At 41.9% G+C, this 22,989-nt stretch overlaps 1 protein-coding gene across 1 annotated transcript in view; it reads left to right on the top strand.

The window, feature by feature from the left end:
- rspo2 (R-spondin 2) overlaps nt 1–22,989 on the top strand; it is a 122,111-nt gene that overhangs the window by 34,966 nt on the left and 64,156 nt on the right. The window contains exon 3 of the mRNA XM_043688745.2: nt 15,352–15,540. Coding sequence (XP_043544680.1) covers nt 15,352–15,540 — 189 coding nt within the window. The remainder of the gene's footprint in view (nt 1–15,351; nt 15,541–22,989) is intronic.

Raw genomic sequence — 22,989 nt, 5'->3', positions numbered from 1 at the left:
GATGCTGCTAGATCTGCAGAGCCTCTTCAGCAATTTGTCTTTGTTTCCAATTTCCAGCAATTGCAGTTTTTTTTTCAGTTTTTATCCAGTATTCAACCAATTTGATTCATTCCATGTGATATCTAAAAAGGGGCAGAAGGCACTGGATACTGCAAGGGCTATGGGCTGTGATGATCCAGCAACAGTACTGAAGACTTGTGCTCCAGAACTTGCTGCTCCCCTAGCCAATAATTGTTACTCAAGACTCCCCTGGTCAAGCTGTTCCAGTATAGTTACAACATTGGCATCTACCAGACAATATGGAAAATTGCCCAGGTATGTCCTGTACAGAAGCGGGCGATGGAAGGTGTCATCAACAATGCTACCAAGGAACATCTCAGCAAGAACCTGCTCAGTGACTACCAGTTTGGATTCCACCAGGGCCACTCTGTTCCTGACCTCATTATACCCTTGGTTCAAACACTGTTCAAAGCACTGAATTCAGAGATTAAATGAGGTGAGTGACTCCCTCAATGTCAAGGTTGGGATGGAGGGGCTGGAAATTCTCCCCTGGTTAGAGTTATACTGAGCACATCGCAAGATGCTCTCATTTGTTGGAGGCCAGTCATCTCTGCTGCAGGACATTCCTGCAAAAAATCCTCAGGATAGCATCCTAGGTCCAACCACCTTTTTTCTAGCAGTTTCATCAATGATCCTCCCTCCATCATAAGGTCAGAAGTGGATGTTCACGGGCAGACTTCTCAGCACCATTTGCAGCTTGATGGATACTGAGGCAGTCTATGCTTAAATGCAACAAGACCTGGACAATATCTAGGTTTGGACTGGCAAGTAACATTTTCACTATACAAACACCAGGCAATAACTATCTCCAATAAAACAACGAACAATCTAACCATCATCCTGTGACATCATGGCATTACCATTAATGAGTTCTCCTATCAACATCCTGGGGTTACCATTTAAGTAGGAACTCAACTGGATTCATTGCACAAAAATATAGTAGCAACAAGAGCAGGTCAGAGGTTAAGAATACTGCAGTGAATAAGTCTCCTCCTGACTCCCCCAAAGCCTGTCCACCATTCTTGAGACAAGTGAGAAGGAATATTTCCCATTTGCCTGGATGCATGCAGCTCCAGTAATGCTCGACACCTTCCAGGACAAAGCAGCCATCTTGATTGACACCACATCAACAAACATTTGTCACGCTACTGCATTCCGTAGCAGCAGTGTGTACCTTTTTTAGACAGCACCTTCCAAACCCACAGCTACTTCCATCTTGAAGGATAAGGGCAGCAGATACATAGGAATACTGTCACCTTCAAGTTCCCCCTCCAAACCTCTCCTTATCCTTATTTGGATTTATATTGTCATTTCTTTTGTGTCACTGGGTCAAAATCCTGGAATTCCCTCCCTAACAGCATTGTGGGTCAACCTACAGATATGTAGGTGGTAATGATTTCATGAAGGCAGCAAACTACCAACTTCTCAAGGGCAACTAAAGATGACAAATACTTAACCAGCCAGTAATGTCTGTGCCCATGATTTATTGCAACTATTTCACCGTTTTTGTATAAATGACCTAAATTACAATAGACTGTTCGGGCAAACTAGCTATTACTAGCAGTCACTAGTTCAAGGTGAGAGGGGAAAAGTTTAAGGGAGATGTGTGGAAAATCTTTACGGACAGGGTGGTGGGTTGCCTTGAATGTGTTGCCAGCAGAGGTGGTAGAGACGGGCACTATACATCTTAGATGATGCTATCTAGACACATACATGAATGGTAAAAACAATGACTGCAGATGCTGGAAACCAGATTCTGGATTAGACTGGTGCTGGAAAAGCACAGCAGTTCAGCAGCATCCAAGGAGCAGGAAAATTGATGTTTTGGGCAAAAGCCCTTCAGGAATACAGGCAGAGTGCCTGGAGGGTGGAGAGATAAATGAGAGGACGGTGGGGGTGGGGAGAAAGTAGCATAGAGTACAATGGGTGGATGGGGGTGGGGATGAAGGTGATAGGTCAGAGAGGAGGGTGGAGTGGAAAGGAAGATAGGCAGGTAGGAGAAGTCATGCTGAGCTGGGGGGAGGGGAAATGAGGAAACTGGTGAAGTCCACAGTGATGCCCTGGGGTTGAAGTGTTCCGAGGTGGAAGATGAGGCGTTCTTCCTCTAGGCGTCGATACGTGAATGGGCAAGGAGCCCATTCTTTGTTCTAGCCATAGGTCTGTCATCTACAACTTCCTCTTTATTTTTCCCTCTGGCCAAGTCCTCTCAACAATATCAGAGTGAAGTAACAACAATGACTGCAGATGCTGGAAACTAGATTCTGGATTAGTGGTGCTGGAAGAGCAGAGCAGTTCAGGCAGCATGCAAGGAGCTTCGAAATCGACGTTTCGGGCAAAAGTCCTTCATCAGGAATAAAGGCAGTGAGCCTGAAGCGTGGAGGGATAAGCTAGAGGAGGGTGGGGGTGGGGAGAAAGTAGCATAGAGTACAATGGGTGAGTGGAGGAGGGGATGAAGGTGATCGGTCAGGGAGGAGAGGGTGGAGTGGATAGGTGGAAAAGGAGATAGGCAGGTCGGACAAGTCCGGACAAGTCATGGGGACAGTGCTGAGCTGGAAGTTTGGAACTAGGGTGAGGTGGGGAAGGGGAAATGAGGAAACGGTTGAAGTCCACATTGGGGTTGAAGTGTTCCGAGGCGGAAGATGAGGCGTTCTTCCTCCAGGCGTCTGGTGGTGAGGGAGCGGCGGTGAAGGAGGCCCAGGACCTCCATGTCCTCGGCAGAGTGGGAGGGGGAGTTGAAATGTTGGGCCACGGGGCGGTGTGGTTGATTGGTGCGGGTGCCCCAGAGATGTTCCCTAAAGCGCTCTGCTAGGAGGCGCCCAGCCTCTCCAATGTAGAGGAGACCGGATCGGGAGCAACGGATACAATAAATGATATTGGTGGATGTGCAAGTAAAACTTTGGATGTGGAAGGCTCCTTTAGGGCATTGGATAGAGGTGAGGGAGGAGGTGTGGGCACAGGTTTTACAGTTCCTGCGGTGGCAGGGGAAAGTGCAGGCTCACTGCCTTTATTCCTGATGATGGACTTTTGCCCGAAACGTCGATTTCGAAGCTCCTTGGATGCTGCCTGAACTGCTGTGCTCTTCCAGCACCACTAATCCAGAATATCAGTGAATACTGCTTACTGCCCTTTGCTCTAAAAGCATTAATACCTTTAGACCTAATAGAGAACAGGTACAACCTTCCTTGGAGTTAAGACCACTAAAATGACACGTTACTCCCCATGGGCCTGATCAATGCTCCATACAGTTGTTAGATGACTTTACACTTTTATACCCCCATCTCTTTTTGTAACAGGAAAGCAAATCATATGTTGGTTTCTAAGTGCTGTCTGTGTCTGCATGCCCTCATTGGGGGAGGTGGGTTAAGCCCTTCAGCCTATTGTCTGATTTAGTTGTATTTCTGCTGAAAGAAAGATTTGACTGATTTTCTCCCACTGCAGTGTGACACACACATCTGTCTGTTTACCTACCAGTTAATTGTGTGACTTCATTGGGTCCTGCTTATTCTCAATGAAACACTTGAAACTGAATATTTTTTATATCTCTTTCTCTAATATAATGAAGTAATAATGATCTTGTGACTCCAATAAGTCTGCTCGAGCTTGTTCTGTGTATTTACAGGGTAAATTTACATTTGGGAAAGAATGTGTTTTTGCAATTTCTTTATAAACTATTTTGACATTTGTTTCCCTGCTTCATTTATAATTACTTTAAGTTTTATTTGATGTTTACCTTCTGAAAGCTATTCGCGAAATTTGAATTTCAAAGGCGATTCTTTGGTCATGTTGCTGTGGGTCTGGAGCCAGAGCAGGGAAGGATGGCACATGTCCTTTTTTTCCTAAAGGATGTAGTTGATCAACCTTTTACTGACAGTCATGGTATCAGGCTGCTAAATGGAATCTTCACTGCTGCTCATTGTACGTGTAGTTCAAGTCTGCACCATGCCACAGGATGGGTTTGCTACCTCATCCTGAATGTAGGTAGCTAAGCACTTTCTCAGTATTGTGGGGAAACAGTCCCTTTTCTAAACTCGAAAAGGCTCTTGCTTTTGACCAAGTAGTAGTTAATTAATTACATGTTAGTGAGCAGTTGGAGGTTTATATGGATACAGTACACACTTAGACTGAGGAGGACCAGACATTAGGTATCACACTTTTTTTCAAAATCTTAAGCTGTTGCGCTCACAAGTGCGTATCACATTGTACTGGTGGTGCTTTCAGCACTCCTCCATATTAACCCATCCACCTTTTTATGACCAGTCCACTGTACAGCTGCTGATGCCAGTTATTCTGAATTAATCAACTGAACTTTAAGTCCATTCCTGCTGTGTGTCATGGAATTTGAGCTTGTATCTCCTGGATTACCAGACCAGTAACGATGACAGCATACCCTTTTGGAGATCTCATATCCTGACCCAACACGTTTTGTTGGTTGCTGAGGGGTTATGAGGTGAACAATTTTGCTTGATTTGGTAACGAATGAATCAAAACATAAATTAGCCTTAGTTTAGCCATTTAAACTTCCCCCTGCTCCAGGCAAATGCTAGCATCTACTGAATGTCTTTGTCTTTGTGATCCATTTATTTCACAGCTTGTCCTTGCTGTACCTCTGATCACTAAACTCAGTTGGAGCTTTGGACCTTTTTTTTTAAACAAAAAGCCACCCAAGACCAGTTCCAGGAACAGAATGTGAGGCACTTTTTAAAGAAACTGCTTGCATTTGTACGTTACCTTTCACATCTGCAGCTCGTTCACAGCAAATGTAACATTTCTTTGAAGTGTTGTCACGGTATGAAAGGAAACAGTGTGTGATAGCAGCAAAAGTCTCAAACAGTGACATGATAATGACCAGATGAACAGAGTTTCAGTGAACATTGCCACCACCCTCTAACCTCCCAAAGGTTGCTGTTCCGTGAGGTTAAACTGATGTACATGGGCCTGATGACAGTGAATGCAGTAAGCACCACTGATGTTCCAATATCAGAACTGGGGATAGTGTATTACTTGTGGTTTCTGTGCAATAATACTGTAGTAATGCAACAAAGTTCACATGTTGCTCAACTAGACTCATCTAGTTAGACCAGCACGGTCCATATCTTGATGAACACTTGTCTACTTCAGACTTGAAGAAACACCACATAACACGAGCATTTCAATTTTGAGCTAAGAATTTCATGTGTTACTAGGAATTAGAAACTTGTCTCTGTGCATTCCAGTATTAAAAGATCTCTTTTGCCTAGGAGATGCAATCCTAGGGTTTGTCAATCCTGATTTTGTCCCATTCCTGAATTTGAATTATTCCCAGTATTTTATTTGCCAAGAATTTGACTCCTTAAAAATTTCTCACATGCTAACTGACTTTGTTAAAAAATCTAAACTTATTTCAACATTTAATCAAGTTGCTGTCAACTTTTGTTAAAAAGCTATGCAAGAAATGTTGTGGCAAGTCTTTGATTAAAGTTGGGGATATCTTGGAGTTCTAAATAAAGTGGAGGGGTATTTTGGCAGCAGTGAACTCTGAACAGTGCAAGTTATGGAACTAGGTTCCTCCTGAGTGCTGTGATAGGTAAAATTTTCTTGTTTATTGAGCATAGTCTCTGGAATAATTGAAGGTTTACTCTGGTTTAATTTTCAAACACATTCATTCTAAGTGATTAAATTTGTGTAGACTATAGTTTCACTATAAAAACAATTTGTGATTTTTTTTTTTTGTTTTTTCTGCAATTCTTCTGTTAAGTATCACTATTGCCAGGAGATGATCTATATCATGGGACAAACATTTTAGAAAGTTGGATTTTTTTTTGTTAAAAAATAGACTCTTGCCATTTTTTTGAATTTAGCTTTTGTGCAAGAGTAGTTTTATGAACCACCTCCTCCTTGTACTCCATCGCTCGTGGCTCGGTTTCGGCTGACTGGCTCCTTGAGCTCTGGAAGCCTCTCCCCAAACAACTGCTCACCCCAAACCTTCCCCCTTTTTTTATTTCCTTTTTAAGATGTTCCTTTTTAAAACCTACCCTTCTAAGCAAACTTGCTGTCACCTGTCCCAAAATCTCCCTACATAGTCCACTGCCACATTTTGTCTGACCTTTTTTGTTTTTAATCATACTGTTTGTGTTCAGGAATGTACAATTCTGTTTTTGTACGTCCAACAAACAGCTTTTTGTGATTTGGGTGGAAATGAACAAGATTGTAATAACAGACTGGAATTAAATTGGCACTGACTAACTTGATGTCTGTGTCATGGCCATTTTGTCGAAACTATTTGGGAGCTGGAAGGAATAGCTACACTTTGTTCAAATGTTCTCTCTTTGATCAGTTGCAGTAAGGCTTGAGATTGGCTGCAAATTGCATGTAAAATTGAAACAACAATTGACCTGAGATGTTAGTCTGCTGCTTTTAATATAAAAGTTTGAGCTGGTGACCTATACCACAGCAATGGTTTATCCATGGGGGAAGCAGTGGCCTAGTGTTATTCCTGATTGAAGGGCTTATGCCTGAAACGTTGACTCTCTTGCTTCTTGGATACTGCCTGACCTGCTGCAGTTATCCAGTACCACATTTTTTTGACTCTACTGGAGTTTCTGGATTAATAGCAGTGATAATACCACTAATGTTCTGGGGACCTGGGTCAGAATTCCACCATGAAGGCATTGTTGAATTATTTTTTTCTTTTTCTTTGTTTTTTGAGAAAACTCATCTGGTTCAGGGTCTGGCCTACATTATGACTGTGGCTGACTCTCGACTGCCTTCTAGAATGGCCCAGCAAACCACGCGTTGTATTGATCTCTACGAAGTCTCAAAGTAATGAAACTGGACCAACTACGTGTCATCACATCTTGGCACTGGAAATGGCCAGGATTTTCCAGTCTGATGCTGCAAAGTTGTCTTCGCTAACACCTGAGGGCTAGTGCCAAAACTGGGGGAGCTGTCTCACAGACTAGTTGAGCAAGAGCCTGACTTTGAGATAAAAATCCATGAATATGACTAAAACTGGTTCTGCTAAAACAGGCTTTTCGTCAATGCCAATTGGCTGTAACAACATGATTGAAGAATTTAGGCTTTCTTTTTGTAGAACATTAACTTTCCTTACCTACATTGGCTCCAACACAATTCAGGTTCCATTGGTTTAAATGATGCTGCTTTGATGTGATTTTTGTGTAGTGTGCAGTTGTAGAGGAACGGGACTATTGCATTAAATCCAAACCGACTGCACGTACAAAGACACTACCATCATTAGAGATGTCCCCTCACACGAGCAGGACAGACTCAGCAGAGGTGGCTGCACAGTGTTATACAGTCAGCAGATGGTTGGCCTGGGAGACCTTCACATGGACTCTGACTCTGGACCTCCTGCAGTTTCATGGCTTCTGTGTAAATGTGGGTAAAGAAATCTGATCACTGCATACTGTCCATCCTCCCTTGGCTGATGAATCTGTATTCCTACATGTTTAGCAACTATTTGGGGGATAGTGCTGAGGATGGTAAGAACAGGGGTTGTACTCTGGGTGGGAGATTTTGATGTCCACCACCAAGAATTGTTTGGCAGTAATGGAGTCAGATGTACAGCACAAAAACAGACCCTTTGGTCTAACCCGTCCATGGTGACCATATATCCCAACTCGATCTAGTCGCATCTGGCCCTTATCCCTCCAAATCCTTCCCATTCATATGCCCATCCAGCTCATTCCATACATGTACCACCAACTGCATGGAAAAAGTTGTCTCTTTTGTATCTTTCCCCTATCACCCTAAACCTATGCCCTTTACTTCTGGACTCCCCTAATCCAGGGAAAAGACTGTCTATTTATCCTATCTATGACCCTCATGATTTTAGAAACCTCTAAGGTCACCTCTCAGCCTCTTACACTCCAGGGAAAACAGACTCAGCCTGTTCAACCTCTCCCCATAGCTCAAATCCTCCAACCCTGGCAACATCCTTTAAAGCTTTTTTTTTTAACCATTTTCAAGTTTCACAACTTCTTTCCGATAGGAAGGAGACCAGAATTGCATGCAATATTCCAACAGTGGCCTAACCAATGTCCTGTACAACCGCAACATGACCTCCTAACTCCTGTACTCAATACTCTGACCAATAAAGGAAAGCATACCAAACACCACCTTCACTATCCTATCTACCTGCAACTCCACTTTCCAGGAACTATGAAACAGCATTCCAAGGTCTCTTTGTTCAGCAACACTCCCTAGGACTTTACCATGAAGTGTATAAGTCCTGCTAAGATTTGCTTTCTCAAAATGCAGCACCTTGCATTTATCTGAATTAAACTCCATCTGCTACTTCTTAGCCCATTGGCCCATCTGGTCCAGATCCTGTTGTAATTGGAGGTAACCTTCTTCACTGTCCACTACACACCCAATTTTGGTGTCATCTTCAAACTTACTAACAATACTTATGCTCACATACAAATCATTTATGTAAATGATGAAAAGTAGAGGACCCAGCACTGATCCTTGTGACACTCCACTAGTCACAGGTCTCCAGTGTGAATAACAACCCTCCACCACCACCACCACCCTCTGTCTTCTACTGTTCAGCCAATTCTGTATCCAAATGGCTAGTTCTCCCTGTATTCCATGAGAATCCACCTTGCTCACCAGTCTACCATGGGGAACCTTGTCAAATGCCTTACTGAAGTCCAGATAGATCACATCTACTGCTCTGCCCTCCTCAATCCACTTTGTTACTTCAAAAAACTCAATCAAGCTTGTGAGACACTATTTCTCACGCACAAAGCCATGTTGACTATCCCGAATCCGTCCTTGCCTTTCCAAATACATGTCCATCCTGTCCCTCAGGATTCTCTCCAACAACTTGCCCACCACCGACGTCAGGCTCACTTGTCTATGATTGCCTGGCTTGTCCTTGCCACCTTTCCTGAACAGTGGCACCATGTTAGCCAACCTCCAGTCTTCCGGCACCTCACCTGTGACTATCAATGATATAAATACCTCCGTGAGAGGCCCAGCAATCACTTCTCTAGCTTCCACAGAGTTCTCGGGTACACCTGATCAGGTCCTGGGGATTTATCCACTTTTATGTATTTTAAGACATCCAGCACTACTTCGCCTGTGGGCATTTTTCAAGATGTCACTATCTATTTCCCTACATTCTATATTTTCCATGTCCTTTTCCACAGTAAACACTGATGCAAAATGCTCTTTGTATCTCCCCCATTTTCTGTGGCTCCACACAAAGGCCGCCTTGCTGAGGAGCCCTATTCTCTCCATAGTTACCCTTTGTCCTTAATGCATTGTAAAAAACCCTTTGGATTCTCCTTTTAATTCTATTTGCCAAAGCTATCTCATGTCCCCTTTTTGCACTCCTGATTTCCCTTTTAAGTATACTCCTACTGCCTTTGTACTCTTTTCTAAGGATTCACTCGATCTATCCTGTCTATACCTGACATATGCTTCCTTCTTTTTCTTAACCAAACCCTCAATTTCTTTAGTCATCTAGCATTCCCTATACCTACCAGCCTTTTACCCTAACCGGAATATACTGTCTCTAAACTTTTGTTAACTCGTTTCTGAAGGCTTCTCGTTTCTGAAGGCTTCTCGTTTCTGAAGGCTTCTCGTTACCTGCAAACATCTGCCCCCAATCAGTTTTTGAAAGTTCTTGCCTAATATTGTCAAAATTGACCTTTCTCCAATTTAGAACTTCAACTTTTAGATCTGGTCTATATCATCTTCCATCACTATTTTAAATCTAATAGAATTATGGTCACTGGCCTCAAAATGCTCCCCCACTGACACCTCAGTCAAATGCCCTGCCTTATTTCCCACGTACTACTGATTTGAGCTGGTTGGGTCCTAAAGTTCATAGTTGATTGGGTTTGAAGCACGTGGTAAGGGAATCAACAAGAAGGAAAAAAGCATTTAAGCTAATCGTCATCAATCTGCTGGCCAGAGAAGTATCTGCCCATGACTGAAGTGGCAAGAGTCCTTGTGGAAATTAAGTCCTGCGCTCTCATTTTAGTGAACTCTCCGTTGTGTGGTTCTATCACCATGGTAAATGGGACAGACTTTGAACAGATCTAGTAACTCAAGACTGGGATATTCATAAGGTGCTGTGGGCCATCAACAGCAACAGAATCCTATCCAAAACAATATGCAGCAACTTGGCTCCACAAATATCCCCATCCTCAATGATGGAAGAGCACAGCACGAGTGCAAAAGATAAGGCTGAAACATTTGCAGCAATCTTCAACCAAATTTTCTCTCGTGTAATGCAAAATGTAAGCATACCGAGCTTGAAGATCATTAAAGCAGGGATTCCACTGGCATCAGTTCTTTAACTGTAATTTGCCACTTACATGTAAACTAAGAAAACAGGTTTTATGAAGTCTATAGTTCACATATGATTAGAGGGATTTACTTTTTTTCTGCTTTTATAGACTTCAAGGTGGGTGTGCAGGGGTGGCGGTGGTATCTAGATGCATAAGTCAATGCTTTGACACACTGTGCAGAAAGTAGCAGAGTTTGAAAGGAATATTAGTTATCTAGGGCTGTATGTTCTTCAGTTAATTGTGGTGAGCAAATTTCCAAGTTTTTGGTCTAAAGTAAACCAGCAAAATATGAGCATTGCACAGGCCTGTGAATATCATGAGATGCTAGTAACAAGTCCTGAAAGAGAAACTGTATTGATAGTTTAAATCACAAACGCATTCTGTGACAGATATCATTTGGGGACCTTTTTAAAAAATCTTTCTAGTTGGTGACACCACACTTATCCTGCTCCAAAACAAGATGCCCAAATTCCAATTCTTGATTTAAATCTTGTACCTCCATGAATATAACACTATTTTTAATTTTATTACAAGTGTCAAGTGAGATTGGTAGCTTAATCTTAAACTGCTGGGAACTAGACTGAAACTGCCTGTATTGCCTGGCTCTGAATGCTTTTCCAGTCTTTATCCAAGGCTAGAGTTAACATCAGATTGCTGAAATACAACAGTACTCTTTAACCTGCTGTTGGAATACTTATTTCCTGCAGTGTGAAGTGTTGATTTTGCTAAGGTGTTTTTCATGGGTGGCAGCTTTTATTTGGCTTTTTAATCCACCACAAGCCCTCTAGAATGGATCTCTGGGATGAAGCATTTAGTTCCCTATTTTTGCTTAAAATACTGACTTCAGGAAATCTGAACAGTATCTCTTGAATTACCCTTAATATCAGAATCTCTATTATTCCAGTATCGTAATCTTGTGGGGCAGGCTGGATCACAGGATTATCTTTTGTACACTAACACTTTTCGTGTACTGAGTCCACACACAATGTTTTGTCACTTCTGTAGACTGGGATAAATTTCAATGTCCAAGATGGGCTGAATTGGTGCAATAAATAACCATAGCAAAGTCAAATCCAGCTAGCCTCTTCAAAGTAAACACTAATACCAACAGTGCTGCAAGGCTATTCCATATTCCCAGGAGATTGGTGGGTCACTGGCAGCACTCTTGTGCATAGCTGTGATGACTGACTGACTACCCCGGCCATCTGAAGCATTTGGGCAATAGTGGAATAACTCTGTTTAGTTCTTGCTGAGAAAATCAGTCATATGGATGTGCCAGCTCGCTATGCTAGTGAGCTGCTGTGCATGATGCTGGTCATTGCCATGATCTTTTAAGTGTAGGAAACTACAGGGCCTATCTGGTTTAATGTGGTCACAGGCAAACCATTTTCTGAAGAGTCTCCTTTTATTTAAGATATAGTGATTAGCAAGTAGTTACAGATTAGATTAGATGAGATTACTTAGTGTGGAATCAGACCCTTCGGCCCAACAAGTCCACACTGCCCCGCCGAAGCGCAACCCACCCATACCCCTACATTTACCCCTTACCTAACACTACGGGCAATTTAGCATGGCCAATTCACCTGACCTGTACATCTTTGGACTGTGGGAGGAAACCGGAGCACCCGGAGGAAACCCACGCAGACACTGGGAGAACGTGCAAACTCCACACAGTCAGTCGCCTGAGGCGGGAATTGAACTCTGGTCTCTGGCGCTGTGAGGCAGCAGTGCTAGCCACTGTGCCACCGTGCCGCCCACAAGACTAAAGAATGTTTATGTCCCCCATTTCAGTTCCAATGAAATCTGTACCCATGGTACAATTCCTGCTCAAGAACAGAATAGAGGCTTGCATTATGTTGATCAATATTGTTACAGAAACTTTGAGGACCACCAGATGTTGAGTGTTACTCCTTCAATCCTTAGGTGTTCTGCCCACGATTCCACATGAAATCATTTGAGACTAGTGCCTTTAACATTCCTCAGTACTGACTCTTTCAGAGTCTTGTGCAAAACTGTGTGCCTTCTCTCGGAAGGATATTTTGAGAGATTCTGTCTGTGATCATTATTTTATGGTTTTTTTTTTTTCAGAAGAGGAAGGGATGAAGGAAATGCTGTGAAAGCATATTGTGAAAGTTTCGGGGGAAGGTCCAAAAATGGAAATTTGCACCACCTTTACATAAATGCTTAATTCAGTGTAGTGCTGAGGGAATGCTTCCCTGTCAGAGGTCTCACTTCTGGGTGAGACAGTAAATTAATCCCGTGGCACCATATGAAGAATAGGGGTGTGGTCCTGGAGCCAATAATTATCACTTACCCAGCATCACTAATAGAATAACTGGATATAATCACCTTTTTTGTATTTGGGAATTTTGGGCGATACAAATTTGTGTTTACTACATTACAACAGTGACTATAAACTCTCTTCTTTTTTTTTTAAAACAGATGATGAAAGGGTTGTTTGAAAATGCAAGCCTCTATTCTGTTCTTGAGCAGGAATTGTACCATAGGTACAGATTTCATTGGAACTGAAATGGGGGACATAAACATTCTTTGGTCTTGTGGGAAAATGGAGCAATTCCTATTTCATAATCACATGACAATGAATGAATAGGAAGGGATAGCAATGGTAAGATTGAATGTTGTTAGAGAGAAATTGGTGGGAAATCCAGATGGCAGATCTCTATGAATGGAACATAAAAAAAATGAATAACCCATTAATCCCATTGAGTTTGCCTGCATTTTAGATCATGGTTAGTCATCTCAATGTCATTTCTCTGTACTATTTCCATCTCCTTTTTTATTGTCATTAGTAACTACAAGTGTACACATTTCCTTTATGAATCTGCTCAATTGTTGAGTTTCCACAACACACTCTGGAGTAGTGGATTCCAAACATTCACCTGAAGAGATTTCTCATTCTACCTTTTTTTTTAATGGCCTGTCACGTGGCTCCAGAATCAGCAGCTATCGGGAAATGTCCTGTTAATATCCACCCTGTTACATTCTGTAAGCTTTTCAATGAGGTGTTCTCTCATTCTTTAAAATCTGAGAGAATATTGACCCAATTTCTTGAATCTCTCGTAAAACAATCCGAGCAATTTATGGATTAACTTGGTGAACCTCGATTGCACTCAGTCGATAGCCTGTACGCCTGACCTTGGATAAGGAGATCAAACTACATACACAGTACTCCAGGTGAGGTCTGGCCAAAGCTGCATACAATTGCAGCAAGATATTTTGTATTCCTGTACTCCATCCCCCATGAAAATGAAATACCAAAACACAATTTGCCTTTCTAGTTGCTTGTTGAACTTGCAAGTTAATTTTTACTGACACCTGGATGAAGATACCTTTTGGACATCTGCATTTCCCACCCCTTTTTCACTTATACAATAGTAAATAACTTCACATTTAATTACAATACATTCCACTTAGTCTGTTCGTACCCTCTTAAAACTGCCTTGCACCTTCTTGCTAACTTACATTCCCACCGTCATTTTTGAAGATGCAGAGTCACTGTTTAGTTTCTCCTCCATTTTTTTTTTTCTCTACAGTACTTCACTAAATTCTTCTGTCCCACCTATAACATGCCCACATTTATCACTGTTAATCACTTTCTTTTCATGTATCAATAGAAACGTTTTTACTGTCTGACGTTGTCATGTCCACCTATTAAAAGTCCAACCTGCCCCACAAATGATCCCAATGCCTTGTAAATCAAATGTTCTTTATTCTGTACTAGTTTAGCAGCTGTGTTTTAATCACTCCATTCTCCTGTTCCTATGTTTACCAGTATGTGGGAGTAATCATAAGATTACTGCTTTGGAGATCACTCTCTTCAATCTCCTTACTAATTCTTTTGAAATCTGATGTTAGGATCTCTTGCCCTTTCCTATCTAAATCTTTATTGCCGTCATGGACTGCAACCTATGCCTGTCCACCCCTTCCCCAGAGCAATGTCCTGCAGTTGTTCTGTAACATGATTGTCAATGTCCCAGCTATCATGTTTGAGCCTTTCTGACAAGTGGCCAGACTAGCCAAGTGCCGTTGAGTCCATAGCCCTTGTGTGGGTTACCATGCTCATACTCAGCATCTATTATGAAAGATAGCTTGTGCTGATGAGAGATTGTGACCCCCTTGGCTTCAGTTTGAATCTGTATTGTTGCTTATTGTGTATTGTCATTTCAATCATTCAGCCACTTACTTTTGATCATCCCCTCTTACTCCTTCAGTTTCTGTTCTCATCATCCTGTGCCTTCTGCAGCCTAGTCGATGCTGACCAATCCCTGCCCTGCAGTCCTTGTTGACTAGTATTTGTTCTTGGTAAAATTTCAAGGCATTAAATTGTGATGTTATGTAAAGGTTTCTGTGTTGGAAACTGGTCATTTCAGTCCAACACATTTTTAATGCTAATGATCATACGCTACACAAGCCTTCTCCCACTCTACTCCATCTAATCCCAACCTAATTCCATTCTGCACTGGATGTTTATCCAGCTTTACCTTAAAACATGTGCAATTTGCCTCAACTACTTCAATGTGGGTAGTGGGTTCCGCATGTTCAACATGAAGTTCATTTTAATGGTTAGTGTTAAGGCAACAGTTTAGTCTGTTCGATTACTTGCGGTCCTGCTGGATTTGACCCTGTGAATAATGTAAATGGAAGAAGTTACTATACAGAGACCTGAAAAGCATTTATCTTCAACTTTTTGGTAGATTTGTTTCTTTGAACTTGTGTTCAAATACCTTTTCTCTATTGGCCTTTTACACCGTGAGTGGTTTAGGATCTGGAGTACAGTGTGTTGTGGCTGCAGGCTTGATCTTAGCTTTCAAAAGGAAATTGGATAATTGAGAGAATTTTTGTAGGGTTTTGGGAAAACATAGAGGAGCAGTTCTGGGTGAGAGAGTGTCCCAAAGGATGGGACATGATAGGCTAAAGACTACTTTTTTGTGCTGTAACCCTCATGATCCTATTCCTTTGTCATCCACAGCAAACACTGGACCATACCCAATCTGTAAGGGCTGCTTGCTTTGTTCCAAGGATAATGGGTGTCTTAGCTGTCAGCAGAAATTATTCTTCTTCCTTCGACGACAAGGCATGCGGCAGTATGGAGAGTGCCTGCACTCTTGTCCATCAGGATATTATGACGTGCGTGCGCTTGAGATGAACAGATGTGCAAGTAAGAATTTTTTTTTTTTTTTTTTTTGCTTGACTATATTTGACACTGGATGAAGGGTAGCTTTTATCTTCTTGTTTACCCCAGCCAATAATCACACTTTTTCTCCAAACCTGCCCTGATACCTTTCTTGTATTTAAATTTGTCCCAAAAAACAACTTTGTCAGCATTAAATGTTGGAAATCTCGAAGGAACAATACCCAGTAGTTCAGGCAGAATTAATAATGAGCAAAATGGCTAATGTTGAAGGTTAAAAACATTTAACTGGAATTTATTTTTACTCTGGAAACATGTTGCAAAACACTTTTTACTTCACTGATCAAACGAGTTTGAAAATTCAGATTTATTTTCTTCCTTGAACAACTCTAATATTTCTTGATCTGAAATATTTTGAAGTCTGATTTGATGAATTGCTCATGCTGTCATTTGAAGGAGCACTGAGTTTGGAAAGTTATTGATTCATATTTTCTCCTGAATAATTAAGGAATGTAATATCTTTGGGCATCAGTTATGCTGTCTTTTTCTAATTTTGATTGATATTACTGTGTAATGTTTAAATTTTCTTTACTCGGCATTTTATAAAGACTACTATCCTCTTTAAATTCTACTGTGCATTTGCTGCTTTTGCTGTTAATGTGATCCCTTTGACTGGTTTACATTTGCTGAGCAGTAGAAAGGAGTTAATGAGATCTATCTTTGCCCCTCAGTTGTGTCTTTTGCAGTTTTTACCTCCTATTTTTCCTATAGCCTTTTTTAAAAATGTTGCTGTATGTGAACTGTCATGTTCTTTCTTCTCTCTCCCTCCCATATCTTCCCGCCCCCGACCCCCCCCCCCCCCCCCCCCCAACCCATGCTCTTGTTAAGCTCATCTCATTAATAGTGACTGTAAATCATTCCAAATTCGCCAAATAGATGAGTATTTACCATGCCTGTTCTGAGGAAGAAAATCTACCATTGTTGCCTGATTTGGCTACATGACTCCAGACCCATAGCAATCTGGTTGACTCTGGCTTGCCAGGTCTTTTCAGAAGGCAGTTATTTCAGTTGTATCAAAACACAGAGACATCTAGAAGGAATAAAATTGTCGTTGGTCTACGCATTGAAACTGATCATATCACCGCTAGACACTGCTTCACAACATCTGGTGGCTCATGCCAATGTTGAGTTTTCCCATGGACGACTCGAGCAATGGCAGAGTTAAGCTCATGGGATTGTACTTGCACAAAACACCCAGAGGAATGGTGATGGCATTGTTTGAGCTATGTTCTGTCCCACTGGCAAGACAATTCCAGCAGAGGAGGTGGTACAGAGGTATACAATCTGGAGAGTGTTGCTCTTGGAGTCTTCAACATTGAGACTGCATCTCATGAAATCTCATTGCATCAGGTCAAATCTGGGGAAAGAACATCGCTGATTCCCACCCACATCTGCACCATACTTCTCTATGCTCAATGCTGCTTGAACGAAGCACTGAAGATGGAAAGGGAAGAAATGCACTCTTGCTGGGGGACTTCAATCTCCATTATAAAGAGTGGTTCAACAGCACCACTACTAGCCTGAGCTACCCAGGTCTTAAATGACGTTACTGCTAGACTGGGTCTGTGGTAGGGGAAAACATCTAATTGATCTCATCCTCTCCAATCTGCTTGCTGCAGAGGTATCTGTTTATGACAGTATTGGTAAAAGTGACCACTGCATAGACCTTGTAGAGACAATTCCATCTTGTTAAAAATTGCTATTGTGCTGTGTGGCACAGTCACCATGCTAAGAGATTTACAACTGATCTAGCAACTTCAGACTGGACTTACATGAGGTTCTGTGGGCGATAAGCAGCAGCAGAATTGTACTGTAATGCATTCTGCAATGCCATGATTTCAGCATATCCCTCACTCTACCATTAACATCAATCCTATTTCAATAAAGTGTGCAGGAAAGCATAGCTAGAAATAAGGTGTCAACCTGGTGAAACTATAACACAGGACTACTTGCATGTTGCTGCTGTTTTCTAATATAGAGTTGAGCAATACCACACCCAGTGAATCCAATAAAAGTTCTGCAGTCCTGTTCCATTCTGTCATGAATTTGGTGTACAGTTAAATAACTAATGAGAAGTAATCGCATCCATAACGATGGAGGTGCCCAACACTTGTGGCAATCCTCACCCAAAAGAGTTGTGATGCCTGGCCAGTATTGCAGCTTGCTTCAGGCAACTTGACTCACTCCACATGATATTAAGAAACTGTTGGAGGCACTGGATACTGTATAGTCCCTGACAGCATTCTGGCAATACTACCGAAGACGTGTGCTCCAGAACTAGTTGCACCCCTAGCTAAGATGTCAATATTGAAGCTGCAATGAAACATCTACCTGACCATGTGGAAAGTTGCCCAATTATGTCCTGTACACCAAATAGCAGGATAAACCTGCCCAATTACTGTCCCATCAGTCAACTCTTAATCATCAGTAAAATGACAGGATTATTAACCGTGCTATCGGGCAGCATTTGCTCAGCAATAACCTCACCGGCACTGTGTTCAACCAGGGCCACTTAGCTCTTGACCTCCAATTGCAGGGTTGGGTCAAACATGGATGAAAGCTGATCTCCACAGTTCAGAAGAGTGTGTGACTGCCTTTGACATCAAGGCAGCTTTTGACAGAATGTGATATTGATGAGCCTTTGTAAAGTTCAATGAAGCTCTCGACTTGTTGGAGTCATAGCTAGCACAAAGGAAAATGCCTGTGGTTGTTAGTCAATCATCTCAGCCCCAAGTCCTCTCCGCTGGAGTTCCTATGGGTAGCATCCAAGGTTCAAAGATCTTCAGTTGATTCATTTAATGACCTCCTGAGAATCATCAGGTCAGATGGAAGAATGTATGATGTACATACTATTCATGATTATACTGTTTTTATGATTCCTCCGATCTAATGAAGTAATCATGCCTGCATTTGACGAGATTCGTACAATATCCCGGCATGAGTTGATAAGAGGCAAGTAACCTTCATAGTGTCAGGCAATGATCAGTTCCATCAAGAATCCAACCATTGCCTATTGATTTTGACTGGCATTGTTGAATTCTCCACGGTCAACATCCTGCAGGTTACCAAAGACTAGAAATTGAACTGAACTACCCATGTAAAAACTGACCACAAGAGCAGGTAGAACAAGACATTACAGCACAGTACAGGCCCGTTTGGCCCTTTTTTTTTGTTGTTGTTGTTGTTGTTGTTCTGACCTGTGGAACCTAAGTTTAAAAATCATGTAATACTAGGTTATAGTCCAACAGATTTATTTAGAAGCACTAGCTTTCAGAGCGCCACTCCTTCATCAGGTGGTTGTGGAGGTTAAGATCATGCTCACAGAATTCTATCCTATACTATTCCATTTTCATCCATATGTTTATCCAATGACCATCTAAATGCCCTTTAAATTTGGCGAGTCCACTGCTGTTGCAGGCAGTGCATTCCACGCCTCTACTACTGGGTGAAGAAACTACCTCTGACATCTGTCCTGTATATGTCACCCCTCAATTTAAAGCTATGTCCCCTCATGTTAGCCATCACCACCTGAGGAAAAAGGCTGTCACTGTCCAACCTATCTAACCCTCTGATTATCTTTGTATGCCTCAATTAAGTCACCTCTCCACCTTCTCTCTAATGAAAACAGCCTCAAGTCCCTCAGCCTTTCCTTGTAAGATCTTCCCTTCATACCTGGCAACATCCTAGTAAATCTCTTTTTTTTTTAAATAAATTTCCAAAGCTTCTACATCCATCCTATAATGCAGTGACCACAACTGTACTCCATACTTAAAGTGCAGCTGCAGCATGACCTTTGTGGCTCTGAAACTCAAACCCTCTACCAATAAAAGCTAACACCATATGCCTTGCCAACCCTATCAACCTGGGTGGCAACTTGCAGGGATCTAATACATGGAATCTCTGTGCTCATCCATGCTACGAGGTCAGAGGCTGGAGTGAGTGACTCCCTCCTGACTGTCTTCAAGTTATACAGTGTGATCGAATGCTCCCACTCACCTGGATGAGGTCCAACAACACTAAGTCCAATGTGAACCCGGACAAAGCAACTTTCTTGATTCACCACCTCCAACATCGTGCTCCCTCCCCAACCAATACACAGTGAACCGAGCTGTGCAGTAACATGTCAAGGCTTTCAGCAGCATCCATTAACCCAGCAATCTCCTCCACCTTGAAGTAGGAGGACAACAGACACAGCCAAATTCTACCACCACCATTTTTCTCTCTCAACTCTGCATAGTCCAGCTTTGGGACTATATTGGTACTGTTCTTGCCAATTGCATTGGGCTGGTAAAGGCCTCTGCCCATGGGCTGCAGTAATCCAAGGTGGCACAACCAGGGATGAGAAATAATTGCTGACCTTGCTGGCAATGTTGAAATCCTGTGAGTACTTACTTTTTTAAAAATGAAACACTTGCATAGGTCATGTCAGACAGCTGGTGGGGACTTTGTAAAGAAGTATGTACTTAGTTTTAATTTTCAACAATATTCAAAATAAACTTTTTATTTCCCTCTGGGTAATTTCAGTTTTGAGACCAGTTTTCAAAATAAACTCTGGGAGAAGTAGAGGCTTTAAATTGAGAATTGATTTATACTGGATTGGACGCACCCCTGAGAATTTGGTGCTCAGACAATGCATCAGTGTTTGAGTTGCAGGAGAGTTGCTCCTTCATGCTCTTATACCATTGAGCTTTACCATGTAACATAAACTATTGAGATGCAGGGAGGTTTCTGGCAGTGATTGAATGGACAAATTATGGAAGGGGATGTGAGGTGAGAAATATTTTCAGGGAAAATCTGGGAGCAATCTTGGAAATGGGATTTAACCCTTCAATTGCCATGACTTAGTGTATTTAATTCCTGCTGAAGTTGTTTCATGTGGGAGATGAATGATCAATAATTGAAGGAGTGGCAAATTAATGTTCCAGCAATTTGTTTCATTTGGGGAAGATTTTTTTTTTGCTGTTGCATTGTATGTAAGTCTGTTGTTCAGATATGTATTTTCATCAAGTCCTAGTTAAAACACTTATTAAAATGTCTTTGTGTGTGGAACTGTGTTCTCTCTACCCTGTCCCTTTTACTGGCCAACAGTTCGCTTTGGATGTATCCTGACTATCATCCACAGGTGACACCTTGAAAAACATGAGCATTTGTTTAAACAATCTTTAATTTATTGATGTGATTTTAAAATCAATTTGGTATTAATTGTGGTGCCAACTACAGTTTCTCTACAGACTTAATAAACTATCTCCTAGATGAAACATAAACAGCTATATTTCTCGTGAAGTTCTTTCCTGTTAATCATTTTGCTCTCTGCTTTGTGAAGCAGCTAGTTGCACAGTTTTGAATTGTCTGAAGGATTGAAAATAAATTCTTGGAAGCCAACAATAACTTGCATTTATATAGTACCTTTTAAATTCTTAAACACCCAAAGCTTTTACGCTGGGATACAAGACTTGGACAGCCATCTCCAAAAGACAGCACAGGTTGCTTGGTCAAACAGTTAGGTTAAGAGGAACATCTGAAAGGATGGGAGGGGTAGAGGGGTTCAGCAAAGGAATTCCATGTCTTAGAGGCCAAGTATGTGGTAATAACAGAGAAGGAAATTGGGAATTGACCATAGGCTGGACTTGGAGTAGTAGAAATATTGGCAGGCTGCTGATGGGCAAGTTACCCAATTTAGGGAAATGTGGAGGGAGCATCATCATGTTAACACATTGGATGGCTACTCCAGATTTCTTAATGCCATTAAGCAACAGGACATTAAGTTGGGCACCTTTACCAAAAACCTACAATCATAAAATCTATTGCAGGAAGTATGTAGCTTGAAGTAATTGAGGCCCTGGCCCATTTGAAGAATTAACTGCTAATCCTGCAATGATGACATCTGGTTCTGTTACTCCTCTAAACATCCACGTGGTCTTGGCCAATCATCCACAAAACAAACATTCAAATTTCACTGTGGGAGTTTTGTGAATTCAGACCTTGTTTCCTTTCTAGTTGGTTTTAAAATATTCTGGTTTGTGTACCAACTCACCTGGTTTGTGATGTCCTCATTCAAGGGTTAAGCTGCTTACTGTACTTCCCCCAATGTGGTCGACCATGTGACTCTGTCTCTTGAGCCTGAGCAAACTGGCAGAAAGTGGTGTGTCACCATAAGGACTGTAGTTCAAAAAGGAGGCACTTTGTTGCCAATGAATGCCAATTGTCAGTGACCCCCATGTCCCAGGCCTTTTTCTGTGTCTCCTTTTTAAAAACTTAATTGTTACAGTTCCATAGAGGAATTGTTCCCAACTCTCTCTAACCATTATCATTCACCTCTTTCATCAGCATCATTGAGATATACAGCATAGCAACAGACCCTTCTGTCCAACCTGTCCATGCCAACCAGATATCCCAACACAATCTAGTCCCATATTTCTCCAAACCCTTCCTTCCTATTCATATACCCATTCAAATGCCTCTTAAATGTTGCAATTGTACCAGCCTCCACCACTTCCTCTGGCAGCTCATTCCATACACGCACCACCCTTTCTGTGAAAAAGTCACCCCTTAGGTCTCTTTTATCTTTCCCCTCTTGCCCTAAACCTATGCCCTCTAGGTCTGGACTCCCCCATCCCAAGGAAAAGAGTTTGTCTACTTATCCTATCTATGCTCCTCATGATAAACCTCTATAAGGTCACCCCCTCAGCCTCCACTCCAGGGAAAACCGTCCGAGCCTATTCAACCTCTCCCTGTAGCTCAAATCCTCCGGCCCTGGCAACATCCTGTAAATCTTTTCTGAACCCTTTCAAATTTCACAACACTCTTCCGATAGGAGACCAGAATTACACAAGTCCAACAGTGACCTAACCAACATCCTGTACAGTTGCAACATGACCTCTCAACTCCTGTACTCAATACTATGACCAATAAAGGAAAGCATACCAAACGCCAGACACCTTTGCTATCTTAGCTCCTTGAAAGTAGAGTCGCAGGTAGATATGAACCTGCACTCCAAGATCTCTTTGTTCAGCAACACTCCCTAGGACCTTACCATTAAATATATCGGTCCTGCTAAGATTTGCTTTCCCAAAATGCAGCACCTTGCATTTATCTGAATTAAACTCCATCTGCTACTACTTAGCCCATTGGCCCATCTGGTCCAGATCCCATTTGTAATCTGAGATAATCATCCAATTTTGGTGCCATCTGCAAACTTACAAACCATAACCTCCTATGTTCACATCCAAATCATTAATATAAATGATGAAAAGTAGTGGACCCAGCACTGATCCTTGCGGCACTCCACTGGTCACAGGCCTCCAGTCTGAAAAACAACCCTCCCACCACCTCTCGTCTACGTTTTTGAGCCAGTTCTGTATCCAAATGGCTAGTTCTCTCTGTATTCTGTGAGATCCAACCTTTACTAACCAGTCT

Source organism: Chiloscyllium plagiosum, unplaced genomic scaffold (genome assembly GCF_037043375.1).
Source record: "Chiloscyllium plagiosum isolate Xiang-an unplaced genomic scaffold, Cpla_swu_hap1 HiC_scaffold_4, whole genome shotgun sequence".
NCBI classification, from domain to species: Eukaryota; Metazoa; Chordata; class Chondrichthyes; order Orectolobiformes; family Hemiscylliidae; genus Chiloscyllium; species Chiloscyllium plagiosum.
Note: the sequence above shows the minus strand (reverse complement) of the source record. Positions and strands in the feature narration are given on the sequence as shown.